Source organism: Carassius gibelio, chromosome A4 (assembly GCF_023724105.1).
Source record: "Carassius gibelio isolate Cgi1373 ecotype wild population from Czech Republic chromosome A4, carGib1.2-hapl.c, whole genome shotgun sequence".
In the NCBI taxonomy this organism is placed as follows: domain Eukaryota; kingdom Metazoa; phylum Chordata; class Actinopteri; order Cypriniformes; family Cyprinidae; genus Carassius; species Carassius gibelio.
Genome location: NC_068374.1, coordinates 13246019 through 13262623, shown reverse-complemented (window position 1 = coordinate 13262623; position 16605 = coordinate 13246019). Strand labels below are relative to the sequence as shown.

At 39.0% G+C, this 16605-nt stretch overlaps 1 protein-coding gene across 2 annotated transcripts in view; it reads left to right on the top strand.

The window, feature by feature from the left end:
• The window catches only part of LOC127969170 (GTPase IMAP family member 8-like), a 451440-nt gene that overhangs the window by 3781 nt on the left and 431054 nt on the right, over positions 1–16605 (top strand). The window contains exons 1-2 of one of the 2 annotated variants that reach the window (XM_052570946.1): positions 10432–10516; positions 13213–14307. In XM_052570946.1, coding sequence (XP_052426906.1) covers positions 10498–10516; positions 13213–14307 — 1114 coding nt within the window. In that variant the 5' untranslated portion in view covers positions 10432–10497. Of the gene's footprint in view, positions 1–10431; positions 10517–13212; positions 14308–16605 lie in introns of those variants that run through there. The other variant, XM_052570952.1, reaches the window with a different exon arrangement.

The following is a 16605-nucleotide window of genomic DNA, read 5'->3' as shown; positions in this document are numbered from 1 at the left end:
AATATGAGATATGAGAGAAAACTCTCCATGTGAGCTTGCAATCAGTCCTCATCAGTCATTGCAAACCACAGAACAATCTGTATACTACTCGCTGATGGAATATGACACGAATACAAGTGAATATTGATCACCATTTTTTTTTTTTATATCACTTCTATCTCTTAAACACACAAGCAAAGTAGTACACTCGGCTAGTTGCTGCTCCCACTCTCACAAAACAAAATTTCAGACGTCATCTTGACTCGCTGAAACCTAAAAGTGCCAGCAGCACAATGTGATTATAGTGTATGAAACTCTATCAGTGTCTATATTATAAATGTATTTATTGTAATAAACGTTGTTTATCTTGATGAAACATTTACATATCAGGTCATATTACCCTCCCCGGTAACATATATGTCCATTGAACAATCATGCAGGTTCTCTCAAGTGAGAGAAATATGTACAGCTGTTCATAGAAAAGGAAAACATTCTTGATAAGAAAGAACCGGTTGAACTGCACACTATACATTTCGCTTCAGGGCAGTTTTTGTGCCGACAAGAGAGTCTTCTTCACATAATTGTTAACATACATTTAAATTTACCATCTTTGTAGAACAGTAGAACATTATCTTTGTAGATAATTATAAAAAAGGTAAATCTAAAGATTCCCTGTCAAGGGAACTTCGAACTGCGTCCTCTGAAGGGACACTATGGGGAACACCTCGTCGTGACCCGTGTCTGAAGCATACTTTGAAAAACGCCAATGTGTTGGCCGGCGACAGCCTCTGACGTCGCTACCGGCGCGACTATAAATACGCGCCCGTAGGACCCGTCACTTATCTTCTTCGTCTTCATTGACTGTTTTGTTTGAAGCGTGCATCTGAGAAATGACCAGAATGGTAAGAGCGATCTATTATGGTTATCATGGCATCCACTAGCAAGGCGTTTAAACAGTGTGTGCATCCATGTCAGCGTTATTTGACACCTGATGACACACACAGTCTTTGCGTCTCTTGTTTGGGCAAAGAGCACGCGCGCGATGTCCTTGAGGGGGCAATCTGCGCGCACTGCGAGCGTTTTTCTGTGGAAAAGCTCCGCTCTCGTTTGTCATCTGGATCTCGCGGCTCAGGACCCGCCGTTGCCGAGGCACGGAGGAGAATGAGCTCGTGGGGATCGCAGGTGGATCTCGCTGAGGAGTTTAGAGAGGGACTTTCCTCTCACACTCTCCGGCGGCAAACGAGAGCGAACTTCGAGAGGAAGATGCGTTGTCATTAACCCTTTCTGACACTGAAGTTAGTGCTCTGCTGGGTTCTAACCAGAAAGAGCAGGAGATATTTGAGAGTGGTGAAGAAGCTGAGGCTGAGCCGCTCATTTCTCCTGCTCTGCGTAAGGGGAGCTGTTAGAGGTTATGGATCGCGCCGCGGCAAAAAAAATAAAAAAAAATAAAATATATTTTTTTAAATAAAATAAAAATAAATAAACTTGCCATGGAAGTGTGCCAGAAAGGTAACGTCGCGAGGTAGACTCGATGAGTGTTATTTTTCTGACCATAGCCTGCAGCCCAGGTGAGCCTTCCATTCTTGCCTGACTTACATGCAGAAGTTGAAAAGGAATGGAAGAGGCCGTTTTCTCTTGCATCCATCGGTTTCAGCATACGAGTTATGCTGATATCGATGGCATGCACGAGGACGGCTATGAGAGGATGCCCCCTGTAGAAGAGATGCTGGCTTGCTATCTCTCAGTGGGGGAACATCCTCTCTAAAATCTCCCTCTTTGCCATCTAAGCCCTTCCAGGATACATCCCGCTTAAATGGTAAATCATACGCAGTAGCAGAGCCCGAACAACAAAGGGGTCCTGGCCCATCTCGATCTGAGGATCGAAGACGGGCGCAGAAGGCTAGTGTCGCGGCTCGTGCTCCTCCCCCGCCTGAGGGCAGGGGCAAGAGGAATCGCGGGTCACGAAGAGGTAAGCAGGGTCTGAAGGATGTGATTCAGACGGGGCAGCGTTCTCGTCTGGATCAGAGCGATACCTAGGAGTTTGTTACTTCCTTTTGGATGTTTTTAAATTCTGTTTCATTTCTCCCCTGCCTAATTCCCCTGTAGCCACCAGCGCTCCACCTGATCGTGGTTAGGTGGAAAGTTTCTCACATAACAGTCTCCTATCCTGGACCTATTATGTTTTTGGTTGGTCCTATTTTCATAGTGACCTCCTTACTGACGGTCCGGACCAAAAGGGGACGCCCCGTAAAGCGGGACTCCAGTACAGGAGGGTGGGTGAGTATGTAACCCTTTCTGCTTATGGGTGTTATGTTGCTGGTGGTTATGTCTTCTAACAGACTCTGTGAGTTTCCTTTTACAGTGCTCAGTTCCAGCCTTGTGCTCTGGCCACGATCACACGCTTTCGGCAGGCGGCCGTGCCGCGTGGGTTCGCCCCCCCAGGGCGCAAACACCCACCGCGGAGCGAGTTCCACGTGCGGGAAGCAAGCGCTCTGCGGTTGCTCGTCCCACACCCCTCCCGAGGAGCCTGGCTGATCGTCAGAACTGGCATAGCACTGCAGGGAATATCATGGATATCCGGCCAGGTCACCCTGAGGGGCCGCCTGGCCGCTTGGCGCATCCGGGGAGGTGGTAGTTACGGAGTCCTTCTGTATGTACTGCCTCAGGTGATGCTCCCCTCGCTTGAGGGTTGGAGCTCGCCTCTCCCGTGCGATCCAGCGCCTCTGCGATGCTTAGGAACCTTTCTGTACACACGCTAAGCCTGTGTACTGTCTCAAAACCACATGGTGGTCAGTGTGCACGTGAACACTTTGCGCACTGTCTCAAATCCACGTAAGTGGTAAGTGTGCACGCAAGGCTCTGCGCACTTTCTAAAATCCTATACGGTAAGGGTTACGCGCCCTGCTTCGTTCCCTTTCTTAAGATGATTAGCCCCGAGGTTTCTTGGGCTTCATTCAACCAGTGTGTATTTGTTATACACCCCAAGCATCGCTTCCCTCAACATGAGGGGCTGTGTGGACTCCCGCATATTGTGGTCTTTTCAGATAGTAGGCTTCACCAGGCCTCTCTGATGGTGAGCTCCCACATACTGTGGTTGTCAGGTAGTAGGCCTCACCAGGCCTCCCTGGAGATTTAGCTCCCACATGCTGTGCGTTTCCACTAAAAAAAAAAAAAAAAAAAAAAAAAAACAAGCTCCCACGGTTTGTGGTTGTCAGGTAGTAGGCCTCACCAGGCCTCCCTGGAGTCGAGTTCCATATTAACTTCCACTGAGGTGGTTATCAGGTAACCGGTAGTAGGCCTCTCTGTTGGTGAACTCCCACATATTGTGGTTATCAGATAGTAGGCTTCACAGGTCTCTCTGAAGGTGAGCTCCCACATACAGTGGTTGTCAGGTAACTTTTTTCTGTACACACGCTAAGCCTGTGTACTTTCTCAAAACCACATGGTGGTCAGTGTGCACGTGAACACTTTGTGCACTGTCTCAAATCCATGTAAGTGGTAAGTGTGCACGCAAGGCTCTGCGCACTTTCTAAAATCCTGTACGGTAAGGGTTACGCGCTCCGCTTCGTTCCCTTTCTTAAGATGATTAGCCCCGGGGTTCCTTGGGCTTCATCCAACCAGTGTGTATTTGTTATACACCTCAAGCACCGCCCCTTAACATGGGGGGCTGTGTGGGCAATTCTCGCGGTAGTTTAGCAGCGCTCCCCTTTTCTAAAAGGGTCGCCTATGAGCATGCTGCTCGGAGCTCGGAGTCCTCCTCTCATGGGAGACTGAATTCTCGTTTTTTTCATCAGAGCGCTCCAGTACTACATACTGTTTTGAGACGCACTGTGAGAGCAGACATCCTGCTGAGGCAGGGGCTGAGGCTCGGGGAATGGCGCCTTCGCACCAAGGTGTTGAAGTAGAGTTAGAGAGATTGGCCAGACCTGGGTGGATCGGTTTTGCGGCTCAAGAGAGCGTCGCACTATCCCCTCTGGCTTCCTCTGACTCATCCAGCTCCATTGGGGCTGGACGCCATGGTACAGGCGTGGCCGAGGCTTCATCTGTATGTTCCGTCCTCCAATTGCTCTGCTCCCGGGCCATTCCATCTACGAGCTGCTCTTATCAGAGTGCCACGAGAGCCCCTCCTTTGTGACAGGCAAGACTTGGTAATAAACAGTGCTAAGTTCTTAGCCGTATCCCTTTAAAGGAATCTTTCGTGATTCCAAGCCTTCAGCTCTACCCCGGGCCGAGGCCCTTCAGGTAAGTTGGGTATGTAGCTTAGGCCTTTGGCCATAAGGGATAATGTCATGGACAGCCGTCGAACCGTCCCAGGGGCGACTCCCGGTGAAATGGTAGAGTTGGTACTTAGTGTTTGCCATGATTCTGGCCTGCACTCCTCTCAGCATGGCGGTGTGGGTATACTGTTCCCCATAGTGTCCCTTCAGAGGACGCAGTTCGAAGTTCCCTTGACAGGGAACGTCTCAGGTTACGAATGTAACCATGGTTCCCTGAGAGGGAACGAGACACTGCGTCCTCTAGCTCCCTGCCATGCTTCGGACGCAAGCTTCACGAAGAAGATAAGTGACGGGTCCTACGGGCGCGTATTTATAGTCGCGCCGGTAGCGACGTCAGAGGCTGTCGCCGGCCAACACATTGGCGTTTTTCAAAGTATGCTTCAGACACGGGTCACGACGAGGTGTTCCCCATAGTGTCCCTTCAGAGGACGCAGTGTCTCGTTCCCTCTCAGGGAACCATGGTTACATTCGTAACCTGAGACGTTTTCTATCCTCACAGATTCACAATCTCAGTTTAGCTTCTTTGCCTTTTGGTTTTCCTTGTTCCCATTTGCATGTGTTCTTACTAATTATGGTTGTTAATTATAGTGCGTTCCCTTTCGACTCAGAGGTTGGAAATTAGGACAACAAATCCAACTTCTGAAACCAATAGGCAATGGGTGCTCAGTCTATCAACAGTAGAGGGAAAAGTAGTAATTTATTGTCTATTAGCACTTAGGTTTGTCTGAGTCGCTGAACTCAGTGGTGCACACCAATGGCAATATATATACAATTTAAAATGTATTTAAAATTTTAGATGATTTTTGTAAGAAAAAGAAAAACTGCCGCCTTTCAGACTGCCGACCAATCCACAAACAGCCACTGACCGTGACATGTGACCCCAGCATCTTGGGAGATTCTCTAAACAATAGAGAATCTTTGACTAAACCTTGCTAGCTTGCTAGCACGTCCATCTTGGTTTTCTGACTCCTCTATACTGAAAACATGGTCCATTTGGATGTGATGTCATTCCCAGCTCCGACATCTGACTTTCGAGGTAAACGGAACACAGCATTAAATCTCCACACCATTCTGTTTCAAATCCTCATCAACTGTTTATTTATGCCTTGAGTTTTCCTTAGTTCCAATCTCATTTAAGTTTTTGGTTCGTGTTTGTGTTACTCCTATGATGTCCTATTTGTTCCCCTGTGGATTTATCATTACTAAAAGTCTCTTTTTGTTCATGACGAGCCTCTTTCTGAAACTGATACAGTCAATAATGCTCCGTATGCCAGTGTGAAAACCAGCACATTTAGAGCAAAAACTCCAGAATTCTAAGAAACTGAGGAGATCCAGTACACAACTGTCCAATTTCATCGAAAGAAAGAGAAAAACAGATGGGAACCCAATGTTTGTTGAGTTCATCAGATGTTGCCGTGGGATGAGAAAAAAAAAACACACATTTATTATATAAGCCTTAACATAATTTATTTGTTGCTTTCAGGCGATCAGATTCAAACTTTGGAAACTGTAAAAGACAGTGATCAGTGATCTACAGCAGTATTAGATGAGAGACCCGCAAACACAAAACCTTTTTTCAGGCATCAGTCAAGACTTCTGAGAAATGCATTGTTGGATGACCTTATTGAGGAATAATAACCCATTCAATCACAACCATTATAAACCTGTTCAGCTGCCACATTAAAACTAATTTGTTCCCTTTAATCCTTTCTGAGGGATTAATCGTCATTGTATGCTGGATCTTTTTTGTTTAATGTGTGTGTCTGAAAAATGTTGTGTGTGGGCCCCTTTTAAGTTCGAGTTTAATCTGATAGCAGCATAGAGTGCTTAGTTCTACTTTATATTTTTTTGCTGTTTTTATTTTATTTTTATTTCAAGACATAAGAAACCAGAAATATACTTCAGACAGAGAAATCCTTCACAAGTTACACATCACATTCTCATTTAAAGCTATGCCAAATAATGTCGGTTATACTGTAAATAGTTTGTAACTTTTTAAATCAATGCAACATTTATAAATAGTTTTGACATAAACTAACATCAAAAACTTTCCAGTGGTACATGTACTTCTTATAAGTATTGAATGCATTGCTAATGCTTCAGTAAACCTGAATTGTTATGATTATTAACCTCTTAACCTATTAACCTGTCTTTACTAGTTATAAAGCACTGAAGGGACCTCTAGTGGTTGATTTATAAATTATGTCTAGGATGGGACATAAAGGTCTGGTTTCACATATGGGGCTTAGATTAAACCATGATTATGCCATAGTTCAATTAGGACAATTAAGTATACAACCACAAAATTAATACATTTTTGGCATGCAACTTGAGACAAAACAATGGCACTGACAGGTATATAAAGTTTATATCAGTTAAAATGCATGCATTTTGGGGTGGGGGGGGAGAGAGACTATGCTTGGTACTTATCTTAAAATACCTCAAGTGAGATCCCTCAAATAACATTTACATCCAACAATTTTCCCTCCCAAAATGTGTTTTGGTAACAAAACAGAGGTAGGATTCATTCATGTTATTGCATCAGTAATCGACACAACAAAACACCTTTTATGACTCAAACAACATAAATGAAATTTTATGCAAAATAAATGTTTATTATATTATTGGTGAAGATAGAACTTTAAAACTACAGCATAATATATGATGTGAGTGTTATCAATGCTAGTTTATGTTAACAGTAGGCCTTCTTAATGAGGCTTAGATATACAGTGTCAATCTATGTTTATCGTTTATAATTTATTTTCATGATATGTAACCTACATGCATGCGGTCTTCAGGCCTACTGCTTAAAGCTGCAGTAGGTAACTTTTGTAAAAATATATTTTTTACATATTTGTTAAACCTGTCATTATGTCTTGACAGTAGAATATGAGACAGATAATCTGTGAAAAAATCTAGCTCCTCTGGCTCCTCCCAGTGTCCTATTGACATTTGCAGAAACTCCATCGCTCCCGGTAAGAAACAACCAATCAGAGCTGCGGTCCGTAACTTTGTTTGTGTTCAAAATGTAGAAAAATTTATATAATAAGCGAGTACACCATGAATCCATTTTCCAAACCGTGTTTTTGGCTTGTCCTGAATCACTAGGGTACACCTACAGTATTGTTCAAAATAATAGCAGTACAATGTGACTAACCAGAATAATCAAGGTTTTTAGTATATTTTTTATTGCTACGTGGCAAACAAGTTACCAGTAGGTTCAGTAGATTGTCAGAAAACAAACAAGACCCAGCATTCATGATATGCACGCTCTTAAGGCTGTGCAATTGGGCAATTAGTTGAAAGGGGTGTGTTCAAAAAAATAGCAGTGTCTACCTTTGACTGTACAAACTCAAAACTATTTTGTACAAACATTTTTTTTTTCTGGGATTTAGCAATCCTGTGAATCACTAAACTAATATTTAGTTGTATGACCACAGTTTTTTAAAACTGCTTGACATCTGTGTGGCATGGAGTCAACCAACTTGTGGCACCTCTCAGCTGTTATTCCACTCCATGATTCTTTAACAACATTCCACAATTCATTCACATTTCTTGGTTTTGCTTCAGAAACAGCATTTTTGATATCACCCCACAAGTTCTCAATTGGATTAAGGTCTGGAGATTGGGCTGGCCACTCCATAACATTAATTTTGTTGGTTTGGAACCAAGACTTTGCCCGTTTACTAGTGTGTTTTGGGTCATTGTCTTGTTGAAACAACCATTTCAAGGGCATGTCCTCTTCAGCATAGGGCAACATGACCTCTTCAAGTATTTTAACATATGCAAACTGATCCATGATCCCTGCTATGCGATAAATAGGCCCAACACCATAGTAGGAGAAACATGCCCATATCATGATGCTTGCACCTCCATGCTTCACTGTCTTCACTGTGTACTGTGGCTTGAATTCAGAGTTTGGGGGTCGTCTCACAAACTGCCTGTGGCCCTTGGACCCAAAAAGAACAATTTTACTCTCATCAGTCCACAAAATGTTCCTCCATTTCTCTTTAGGCCAGTTGATGTGTTCTTTGGCAAATTGTAACCTCTTCTGCACATGCCTTTTTTTTAACAGAGGGACTTTGCGGGGGATTCTTGAAAATAGATTAGCTTCACACAGACGTCTTCTAACTGTCACAGTACTTACAGGTAACTCCAGACTGTCTTTGATCATCCTGGAGGTGATCATTGGCTGAGCCTTTGCCATTCTGGTTATTCTTCTATCCATTTTGATGGTTGTCTTCCATTTTCTTCCACGTCTCTCTGGTTTTGCTCTCCATTTTAAGGCATTGGAGATCATTTTAGCTGAACAGCCTATCATTTTTTGCACCTCTTTATAGGTTTTCCCCTCTCTAATCAACTTTTTAATCAAAGTACGCTGTTCTTCTGAACAATGTCTTGAACGACCCATTTTCCTCAGCTTTCAAATGCATGTTCAACAAGTGTTGGCTTCATCCTTAAATAGGGGCCACCTGATTCACACCTGTTTCTTCACAAAATTGATGACCTCAGTGATTGAATGCCACACTGCTATTTTTTTGAACACACCCCTTTCAACTAATTGCCCAATTGCACAGCCTTAAGAGCGTGCATATCATGAATGCTGGGTCTCATTTGTTTTCTGAGAATCTACTGAACCTACTGGTAACTTGTTTGCCACGTAGCAATAAAAAAATATACGAAAAACCTTGATTATTCTGGTTAGTCACATTGTACTGCTATTATTTTGAACAATACTGTATAATAAGTGTTTATATTCAGACTATTTTAGATTGCTTCGGGGGTACCGCAGCGGAGTAACCCAGTACCTTTGTGATTCTTCATAGACATAAACAGAGAGAAGTAGTTCCGGCTACGATGTTCTTCCGCAAGACGCAAGCAGTTCTGTCAATTAACCGCTAGAGCATCAAAAGTTACCGACTGCAGCTTTAAAGCTTACTGTCACGAGCGATAAAGAAATGTAAGGATCAAGAAAATCTGGAGCTTGACGTGGTTGATGTCATATTATTAGAAATTGTCGCATGGCGGCTATGAACAAACAAATTCCTCTCAAATTACATAGCCTATCAGTCTTAGTCTGTTGAACAATATTTTACACATATTTGAAATGATAAAAATAAAATCTAAACTGATTCTATAGCATAGGCTGATTAAGCTCTGCTTGCTCTCGTGCATTCACATTTGAATTGCCTCAGTCAAATGCTGCGCTTTGTATGTGTGACCCTTGACAACAAAGTTGTAAGTGTCAATTTTTCAAAACTGAGATTTATGCATCAATGCAAAGCTTATTTTGCAGCTTTCATATGATGTATGCTGTATTAGGCCGAATATTTGGCTGAAATACAACGATTTAAATATCTGTAATCTGAGGGTGCAAACAAATCTAAAAACCGAGTCTTTGAAGTTGTCCAAATGAATTATTAGCAATGCATATTATTAATCAAAAATTACGTTTTGATATATTTATGGTAGGAAATTTACAAAATATCTTCATTGAAAATGATCTTTACTTAATATCTTAAGAAATTATGGCATACAAGAAAAACAGATAATTTTAAAAACATACAATGTTTTTTTTTAGGCTATTGCTAAAAATATACCCCTGCAACTTAATACTGGTTTTGTACTCCAGGGACACATATTTGTTACTTTATTTTTTTATTTTATTTTGGTAGCTCGTGTAACTATACATTGAGTCGGAATTTCTGTAAAGCTGCTTCAAAACAATGTGTAATGTGAAAAGAACTAGAAGAAAACTTGACCTGACTTTAATTTCTGCCTGTTTTATTCATAACGCTCATTTTATGTTGGTGGCAAAGTCATGGCAGCCAACTCACATCCATACTGGGTCCCAGAATTGTTTTTACATACCTTTTCCAGTCGATTTTTACAGGTTAGCTCAGACACTCCCTTATTTGACACAAGGACGTGTGTTTGTGTGTGTCTGTGTGTACATATAAAATCCATGTTTCATAGCTACTGGCACTATATGCAGAGGTAGATTATTATTATTATTATACTCACTTTTGATTTTTCAAATAACCATGCTGCTACCAGTAACAAAACAAAACAAATAAAATAAAATACTAAGTATACTGCAGTGAATTTACGGTTAATGGGAGGAGTTAGACTGATGATCAGTGGTCAAGGTTCAATTTAGATGGCTTTAGTTTCTCTTCAGATCATTTAGTCAGATAAAGACAGAGACTCTGGAAGACAAAAACAAATTGCAAGAGACAAAATGGAATCAGAACTTGAAGGTTAGTGTTAATTTAATAACCTAATATGATACTTGTACATCTGGTTTAGTATAATATTGAGAAAGTATGTACTGTATTTATTTTGTTTGTGGCATTGGCAGCACTAAACTGATTAATATTTAAAAGTAATATTGCAACCTTTTAATTTAAAGATGTTCTACTATATTTAGAAATGACATGTATGTTACTACATTTCATAATACATTAGTTTTAAAAGAATCATTGCCACTGTCCTAATGCTATCACATCAAATATTTTAGAGAATTTCCTTATATATATATATATATATATATATATATATATATATATATATATATATATATATTCTGTTTTGTTCTGTACTAACAGATTTTAATTCCAACTCTGATCCAACTCACTTTTCTGTGATTTTCAAGTAAAGGCTTTCATTAGCTTGTTCAGGAAAATGGCTTGACTTCCCTGATCTAAGAATTTCTTTATTGGCTATTATTACATTTACATTTTCATTGAGTTCAAAGTTAACTGAAAACTTGATAACGTATGCTAGTAAGGTCCAAAGTTTGCTGGTGGATTAGGGCTGTCTGTCCTGTAAATGATATAGACATAAAGTTAAATTAGTGATGTTACATTCAGCAAGGAATTCTGTAGATTATACAACAAAGTTCACATTTAAGCATCAGTGCTTGATTCATCAGGTTGTCTTTCTCCAATACACTAACATGTTTTTAATATCCTAATTCATCACACCAGAACTAGAAAGAGTCTTAAACCCCCAACCTTTAATACGAAGTTATTATCTATTTATACTGTATTATATTTGTTCATATCTTTGATTGACTGATGTAAATGTGCATGAATAAGTTGCGGAATCAACTATTTCAAATCATTATGAAAGCATAAACCTATAAAAACCCTAACCTAATTTAGTTGTCAACATCCCAAATTAAAGTGGTCACATGATGTGATTTTTAAGATATTTGTAAATAGATAAGATCCTTAAGTTGGAAAGATTGGTAACACTTTAAAATAATGGTCAGTTGTTAATAAGTAACTACGCAGGAAGTAATAGGTAGTACTACATTAACACTTAACTTAATACTATTAACTAATATAGAAGCAAGATTAACTAAGCAGTAAGTAATAGCTCATTTAGGACATAGGTAGTTCCTTATTAGTTATTTGATAATTACTAAAGAAAAATATCTTCATTGAGAACTACTTTTGAACTATGGCCAACTAATGAAGAATAACTAATTAATTACTAATCACAACAGCTACGTCTATAAAGTGAACAATTAGCTTCTTTATGGAAACGTATATATATATATATATATATATACACGTTTCCATAAAGAAGCTAATTCTTCACTTTATACTTATTAACAACGGACCATTATTTTAAAGTGTTACCGAAAGATTAAAGTATCAAATCGAAAGAGATATTCTTTATAAAAGTTAAGACTCATTCACGCCCTCCTAAAACGTTGCCCAAATGTTCACGCTAAGAAAGAAAGCATAACTTTATTGTTACTGCCACCGCTGCTGTCATATTGTGAAGACATTGTGTGTTTCGTTGCAAAAGCAAAAAAAAAACTTTCTTTGGCTCTCCAAAAGAGGACACTACTAGAAATCAGTTGTTAGGGTACATTTACAACACTTTTCCAGAACAGTTCAATCTAAATATTCAGATGTATGCTGTGCATTATATGGTGGACTGTTTTCTGATCCTGGAAGAGTAGACTACAATGCCAGCTGTTCTGACTCACAGTCTTTAAGTACGTTTATATATGTAAAGAATTTGCCACTGATGATTCAAACGTGAGTTTTGCGCAGTGTAGAATAGCGCTTGTTGTATGTTATTTCTCAGATCACAAATGCAGACATGGTTTTGTTTACATGGCACAATGCAACGCAACATGTAAAAAGACATTATAAGTCATTGTAATCCATAATTATGTCCCCACTGGATGCAATAAATGCCTCGTTTATAATGTGTTTTAATGTTTCTGTCTTGTCGCACCAAAGTATGGTAAGGGGTGTAACATTTCCGTCAAACACTTCAGGTATTTGGCTAATCACAATGCACTTGATAGCTTGCCAATCAGAGCACACTTCAGAATGAAGGGCTTGGTAAAAATCAACGTTACAGATATAGAGGAGAAACAATAATGTATGTTATGTGGAAAATAATCTTATTTTTAGCCACATCATAAGACCCCTTTAAATCTTACAAAAGACCAGTATTTTTTTTTTTTTTTGACAAATGTAAACAATTTTGTCTTTGTCAACTAACTTGCAAGCTGCACTTTTTCATGCATAATTTTTATTTTCTTAAATGTTTGAAAAGCAAACAAGCAATAATGAATTTCTCATTGAAAGGTTACACCAACAAAAATAATTTTTAAAGGTTAGAAGGTTTAGAAGATTTAAAATGTTTCTTTACTTTGGCTAGAAAGCTATTATTATTATTATAGAGTATGACTTGTTTTACCTGGGGAAAAAATAATATGCGGTGTCCCTTGAATGTCCCTTGTCCCATGCACATACGTTTAATCCACCAATGCTTTAGTGTAAATTAGCATGAAATTGTGCATGATACATAGTGGTAGGAAACTTGGGTTACTGTTATTAAATAAGGATAAAACTGTTAGATTCACAGACTCATTTATAAATCATCTATAGAGCTCCAGCTAATGACAATAACTGTTTGAATGCAGGTGATTCAGAGGATCTCAGGATTGTGCTGCTGGGATTCTCTGGTGCTGGAAAGAGCGCAATAGGAAATGCAATACTGGGTCGAGAGGCATTTAAAGAGAGCACAACCAGAAATAGTGAGTTACAGACAGAAAGAGTAAAAGACAGAAACATCTCCATCATCGACACTCCAGGATTCTTCAACACTCAGCTGACTGATGAAGAGATGAAGAATGAAATGATGAGGAGTATGTATCTCTCTCATCCTGGTCCACATGTGTTCCTGCTTGTCATCAACCTGGAAAACTTTGAGGAGGAGCAGAGGAACATTGTGGGAAAGATTCAGGAAATCTTTGGAGCTCAAGCTTTTAAATACACCATGGTTCTGGTCACTGGAAGAGAACAAATGTCAAGGAGAGAATGGATGCACTTTATACTTGATTCTAAATTTCAAGAGCTGATCAGTCACTGCAGAGATAATTATCATGCAATTAACAGTAAAAATGAGATAAATCAAACTCAAATCACAGAGCTTCTGCAGAAGATTGATGAAACCATCAAACAGAATAATCACCAGCATTACAAAATTGAGATTTACTCAGTGTCTCGAAAAAAGAGCATAAGAATAAAGACAAATCAAGAGGAAGAAAAGACGGACAAAAGAAAAGAGACAGAAATGAAACAACAGCAAGCAAAATCAGCTCCAGATATTTTCACAACCCACAATGTAAAGGAAGAGAGAACGACATACACTGTCACTGAACAAGAAAATGAAAGCATAAGAGGAAAGAAAACAGAGGAAGAATATACATACAGCGAAACAAAGCAAAGTAAAGAGAAAAGACAAGAACTGGCATACATAGGAGAGTTTTTTGAAAAGGAAAGTACAATGGAAGGCAGATCAGCACATACTGTTATTAAAAAGAAAGAGAGTTTTGTTTCTTATGTCAGAGAATCAATGAAAACAACTCACATATATGAAAACCTGGACCAGAGCTCATTAGACAGATTCGAGGATTTCTCTAATGATGGAATGAGAGGCAAAAAAGTAGTCAAGACACCGGAAAAAAACTGGGGATTGAGTAAAAAGACAACCTACCAGATACTATCAGAAGATGGTGAGAACTTTACACAAAACTCAACACAAAAACCAAACCTCAAAGATTAATTCACTAACATATATGTTATCATATATCATATGTCATCATCTATTTATCTGACACATCCATAATTTTATTAATTTTAGATTTATCAGAACCAACAAGTATGACATTGAGAGAAATTGACCCAGAAACCATTATAATGAACCAAATTGTCAGTATTACACAGAAGAACAATTTAATAATAAAGTCAATATGAATAATCTTTATCTGTAATACACAATTTTACATTTTTTTTTTTTTAAACAATTTTACGATTCTTCAAGAATCGGCTTAAAACACATCTCCTTCCATCTTTATTTGACCCTCTAACTTTAACACTCACTATTCTAATTCTATTCTTAAAAAAAAAAAAAAACCTTTCTAATCTTTTTGTATTCTATTTTTCTTTTCATTTATTATGCAATTGTGTGTGTGTGTGTGTGTGAGTATATATATATATATATATATATATATATATATATATATATATAGGGCTTGACATTAACTTTTTTTGCTCACTTTGGCTAGTGGTTACTAGCCACACAGCATTTTTACTAGCCAAATTTACTAGCCACAAAAACATCAGGTTTTTCATCTCGTGCGTTGTCTGCTCACCGGGTTTTGTTGCACATTTTATACGTCGCCACATAGCTCCACCGGCGTCCAAGGACGTAACTCCAGCAGGGCGTATAGCTGTCTCTTCGTTTCTGTCAACACTGCAACACTGTGTGTATTAGTGATGCGCGGGTCGTCTCATAACCTGCGGGTGGGGTTGGGGTGGGTTATTAAAAACAAAACAAAACACATTAAATATAAAGTATTCAAAACAGGTAAGTTTGTATATTTGGAGTAAAGTTGAACTGATGCATCAGTCATACAGCGCTCCGGACTGAGTGCCTCATGATGAGCTGGAATGAGATGCATTCTAACAAAACTGTCGCATTAAACTCAGTTAGTGAGGGCTCGTAAAAAATATTGCACATATATAGGCCGTTCAGTTTCCTTGTTAAAGTGCAATGAAATAACTTATATCTGTAGACGATGTACATCTGTTTGTGGTTAGACTTCACAGGCTACATACGCTAATCCTCATTTGCGTGCTTGTGTGAAAAGCGGTGCTGAAGTGAAATAGCTGGAGGTCATAAATATATATATATATATGACCTCTAACTATAGCTTGCTCTATTCTTTTTCTATTCTATTTGTTTTCTTTTTATTATATTATTGAAAAGCCCTTGCTATGTGTATTGTGTTAAGCAAACTGATACTTGTTATAGCACTTGTATATCATTTCTCTTTTTGTTGTTTTTGATTTGCTTCCACGGTCTTCGTTTTTAAGTCTCTTTGAAGAAAAGTGTTTGCTAAATGAATAAATGTAAATTTAAATAAACTTCAATAGTAGAAGTTTATGGAAAAATCTTGCTAAAATTAAAGACTATTTAAACAAGTTTAGTATAGTGGCTGTTTATGAAACATGGTTGAATAAGGATAAGGTATTAGATGTAGAGCTAGATGGACATGAACTGTTTGTAAGGAATAGGGAAGACAAAAACGGAGGTGGAATTGCTACTTATGTGGATTCTAATTTACAATCCAATTTACTAAATAATGTCAACAACAATTGATAATGTCCTAGAATGTGTGACCGTTGAAGTTAAAATTGAAAAACGAACAATGTAACTATTAGTTGTATGTATATGACTCCTGGTTCACCACTTAAAGTTGTGAACCAGGTCAAAGTGGAAAAAGGAACTATATTGTCTGTGGGGACTTTAATGTTAACCTGCTTAAACCGGGAGAACAAAAAGGGACCACAGATTTTATTAACACCTATAGGCCCAATCCCAATTCTATTTTAAACCCTTTCCCCTAGCCCTCCGCCACATGAAACAGAGTGTCAAGGGGTAGGGGAGAAAATATTCCCCTAAGGATTGGGACACCACTACTATGACGTCACATGCCATCATTCGTCGTCTAGCTCTTACAATACACACAGCTCACAGATCCAGGAGAAAATAAACTTGTCAATGCTGCCCCATGACTTTTATTAAATACAGTTTAAATACTGAATCGCTACATTATATTTTCCAGCGACGAGACAATCGCTGTTTTTAAGTAAACTCACTCTAAAAAAAATGAATGAACAGACACGGATACACGCAACGTCCATTTCTCTCTCTTTCTCTCCCTCCCGAATAGGCAATATTTGAGAAAATGGTTTAGCGATTTCTAATTATTGGGGGGATTAGTCTACGTTAGTTATCACCCTGATCA